This window comes from Crocodylus siamensis, chromosome 6, assembly GCF_052110815.1.
Source record: "Crocodylus siamensis isolate JL-2025a chromosome 6, ASM5211081v1, whole genome shotgun sequence".
Taxonomy (NCBI): Eukaryota; Metazoa; Chordata; order Crocodylia; family Crocodylidae; genus Crocodylus; species Crocodylus siamensis.
This window is the reverse complement of record NC_143400.1, coordinates 46,856,224-46,860,325: the sequence shown is the minus strand read 5'-3', so window position 1 is coordinate 46,860,325 and position 4,102 is coordinate 46,856,224. Positions and strand designations below refer to the sequence as shown.

Sequence of the window (4,102 nt, the reverse complement as noted above, 5' to 3'; positions counted from 1 at the left end):
TTTTTAATAAGTGCAGCCTGGGGAGGGGGTGCAGCTGGATGAGGAGTGGGGCAGGTGTGGCAAGCTGCTGGGCAAGGGGCAGGGAGTGGCAAGCGGTAGAGCAGCAGCAGCACTGTGCTTGTGCGCCCTGCAGAAGGGCACTGCTGCTCTTGCCCTCCCACCCGCCAGCCCTGCTTCTGTGAGGCAGCAGTGCAGGGTGGCAGTGCTCCATCCCCCTCACCCCCACATACACCCTGGGACCTTTCAAGGTACCCCTGGGGGTACACATACCTCTGGTTGATAACCCCTGGTCTAAGTCAATGGTTGGATGTGCACACAAGGCTTTTGTGAAAAGTAACTGGAAAGGAAATTTATCTCCATGTCCTTTTACGGATAAGCCCAGTAAAGGGTGGCTGACTTTATTTTTGATGTGAGATGAACTGATACAGTGCATAAATAGCTTAATGAACATAACATGCCAGGCACCAAATGTCTGTGTAACTTAATAGGCAGAGGCAAAGCAAAAATCTGTGTGTGGAAGAAGAAACCAAACACATTCAAAAGAAATAAACCTTGATCTTTAACACTGAAGCTAACTTCTAATAGAAAACTTGGGCATGAGTTGATGTCCTCTCCTATCATATTGGCGTGACTTTCTGGAAGAAATGTTTTAGTTTTCCACTTTAAAATATCCTACAGTCTAATAGATTCCATAGCAAGAATCATCCATTTGAATTCCTCAACAAGGAATAGGGTACATAACTATAATATCACAATGGCCATCATGTTCAGGCAGGAGCCACCTTAGCTACCCTTCAGAACACGTGAAAAAACTCAGTCATTGTTAGTTTGCAGTCAGACAGAAGTTAGGGAAGAGGTAGACCCTTCGAGGCTGAATCAGAGATGTTAATTGAAGTATTAGGCTGGATTGTGTTAAGTGTGGTCCTGTGGAAGGTTTCTTGTTTTACAATTCCGTGTTTAGGTTGATTTTTTTTTTAATATTGTTCAAGAACAACAAGTGGCACTTGCCCTAATATGCGACTCACAGCTGTCAACCCCTCCAAGAGGTAGACCAATCTTCTTTAATGAGGATCCAAAAGAGGAAATGATAGGGAGCCCAATCCATACCAAAAGTGTTGGGATTAGAGAGCTCCCCTGAGAAGGGGGCAGGGGTAGGGTCCATCAGGCATCACCCTGTCTTCATGTCCAATTTGAAACGGAATGAAACCTACTTTTCCCACCTCATTGTTGAGGAATTTAGGCTGCAGATTATTGTGCAATTCAGAGTGAAACTGTCTCTCTCTCTTTGAATATGTTTGTTCAGCATACAAACAGATGCACTAGAATTAGCCTTTCTCAGGTCAATACTATAATCAGAAGACTCATTCTAACTACTCACAACAACCACAGGAAAAGAACTATTTGATAAGTCTAGGCTAGAGATTATTACATCAGCTTGCATGCCCTTTGTGCATCTTTACTCCTACAGTCCTTTACAACAAGTTGGATTCAAGATGGCCATGATAGTACAGAAATTCTTATGGTTAGGGGAGACCTTAATTGTTGATAAATGAAATGCCCATTCCAACCAGTTACAATACATCAGAATATTTTAAGATACAGTTCCCATTAGTCTATTAGTATTCCCAAGTGTTGAAATATATTCACATGCTTTTAATTTTCCCCAATATATTCCCCAGAGCTGCCTTTACCTCCTTGTTTCTCAGGCTGTAGATGATAGGATTTAACATGGGAGTTAAGATACTGTACTGGATGGAGAAGACTCTGTCAAGAGCCACAGAAGAAGCAGAACGGGGTCTCAGATATCGAAACAAACCAGCTCCATAATACAGAACAACGACAGTAAGGTGAGAGCTGCAGGTGGAGAAGGTTTTACTCCGACCCTGAGCAGAGCGCATCTTTAGGATGGTGGAGATGATGCAAATATAAGAGACCAGGGTGATAGACAATGAGACCAAACTGACAAGCACAGCTGAAGTGAGAAATGTCATTTTACTGATGGAGGTCTCTGTGCAGGACAGTTCTAATAGAGATGGAAACTCACAGCTAAAAGTATTTACTTCTTTGGGCCCACAGAAATGTAAATGTAATACAGGACCAGTGTTTGTTATTGCATGAAATATACTGATCAGCCATGCACCACCCACCAGTCTAATACGGACTTGCTTATTTATGCTCCTCCCGTAATGCAGTGGGTCACAGATGGCCACATATCGATCATAGGCCATTGCTGATAGCATGAGCATCTCTGTACTGGACACAAGAATTATTAGGCTCATCTGGGCAATGCAGCCAGGGACAGAAATGGTTTTCTTCTCTGCCAAGAAATTCTGCAGCATCTTTGGGACTGTGACTGAAGAATAGCAGATATCCAGGAATGATAAATGGAAGAGGAAAAAATACATAGGGGTGTCAAGGTGAAGATCAGCTCTTATCACCACCATGATGGCCCCATTCCCCATAACAGTTAGTAGGTATATAAGTAGAAACAGCAGAAAAAGGAAAGGCTGGAGCTGTGGGTCATTGGAAACACCTGACAGAACAAAATAGCTGACAGTTGTTTGGTTCCCCATGGCCATTTGTTCACCAAAACTTTGACCTAGAAGAAGAAATGAATGAATACATAAATAAACGAGTTAATTACCATGAGCAAAGTGGAATGCTCCTTCTATGATTAAGGGGATCTGTATATGTGCTGGAACTTCCAAAAAAAAATCTCATTAAGGAGGAACAGTTCACTGCTTGGCCAGAAGATAAATTAAAATCATAGGGTCCATGAAGGAGATAAATTGAAGAGTAGAATTTTTAGCTAAACATTTAAAAAAGAAAAAATTAGAGAAAACTGCGGGCTCCTGCATTTCCTTTCTGTTTGTAGGAATGTGGTAAATGATTAAAAATAACAAACAAACAAACAACTTTGACCTTTCTTCTCAGAGGATCTTTGGTCCCACACTGTGTAACCTCATGAAAAGTCAAAAATCCCCTCTATAAGCACCTCATTCTTTTTTGCTCCCTCAGAAAATCACATTTTTTTAAGCCATTGGGGAGGATACTGGACACACTGAACTCCCCATGACTGCATTTACAATATAATTTTAAAATAAGTATCATATATGATGTAGAATAAAATAGGAGAAACTCACCGAAGAGTGGAAACAAGATTCCTGTAAATTTAAGATGTTAATGTTTCATACTGCATTCATCTATTCTGAAAGAAAGAGCAAGAGAGTGAGCGAGAGTGAACATACACATGCATTTCATGTTTGAATTATTTTATATAGGGTAACTTACTATTGCTTTGTTGAACAAGAGTATCTTGTACCTTGTGGGTGGGAGACATTCAGAGCAGAAATAAATCTGATGTATTTATATCACTTCTATGCCACCAGCTGGATTTTTTTCTGTCACCAGCTGTTTTTTTTCCTAATGCCAATGTGGCCAATTAGTTCTTAAGAATAATGTGTGTTCCTTTTGGGGCCTGGACCTGAGGTGATTAGTATCCCTGTCTATGAGTTAGATTAAAAGAAAAGGAACCATTTCAAATAGGTGCGATTGTAAAACCACCACAGAGTCCAGCTTGGCCAGACAGGAAAAAAAGCCACAAAAAACCAAAAACCTGACCCAGCATTTCAAGGGAATTTCAGTCTTGGATTTTTCTTTCAACTTAACATGGCTAGCCCATTCTCTTTTTTATTGGACTCCCATTTTCACTAATCAGTATCAATAATCTATGACATGACATCTTAGGGGTTTTAACAGAGCAAGTAAAAACTAACCATTTGGTAGTGTATGGCATAGTACTTTGGGGCTACTACCATGCCTGGAGAATAGTCCAGATTGGTCATATGGGTACCACCACTGAGACATTACAGCTCTCAAAGGTTAGGCAGCTGGTCAAGACTGGGGAAGTTAAGCCCATATTAATCTTATACAAGAAGTATTGACACTTAGGATCTTTTGAAGAGTGATTCAGAGGGGCAGGATGTGCCCCATGTTAACCAATGGGAAACAGGAAAGTGCTTCCAAAACTGCTGGCATATTTTAAAGCTTAATCTCCTGGCTCAAGTTATGACATCCTGCAATTCCATTCACTTGATATCCA

At 41.0% G+C, this 4,102-nt stretch overlaps 1 protein-coding gene across 1 annotated transcript; it reads right to left on the bottom strand.

Annotated features, from left to right (window-relative positions):
* Positions 1–1,643: 1,643 nt before the first annotated feature.
* On the bottom strand, positions 1,644–2,579 carry LOC149862640 (olfactory receptor 5BS1-like). The gene has a single exon (XM_090053692.1). The coding sequence runs from the start codon at positions 2,577–2,579 to the stop codon at positions 1,644–1,646; it is 936 nt and encodes a 311-aa protein (XP_089909818.1).
* Positions 2,580–4,102: the final 1,523 nt, after the last annotated feature.

Coding starts and splice junctions, on each gene's coding strand:
- LOC149862640 (XM_090053692.1), bottom strand. CDS start 2,579: ATGGCCATGGGGAACCAAACAACTGTCAGCTATTTTGTTCTGTCAGGT.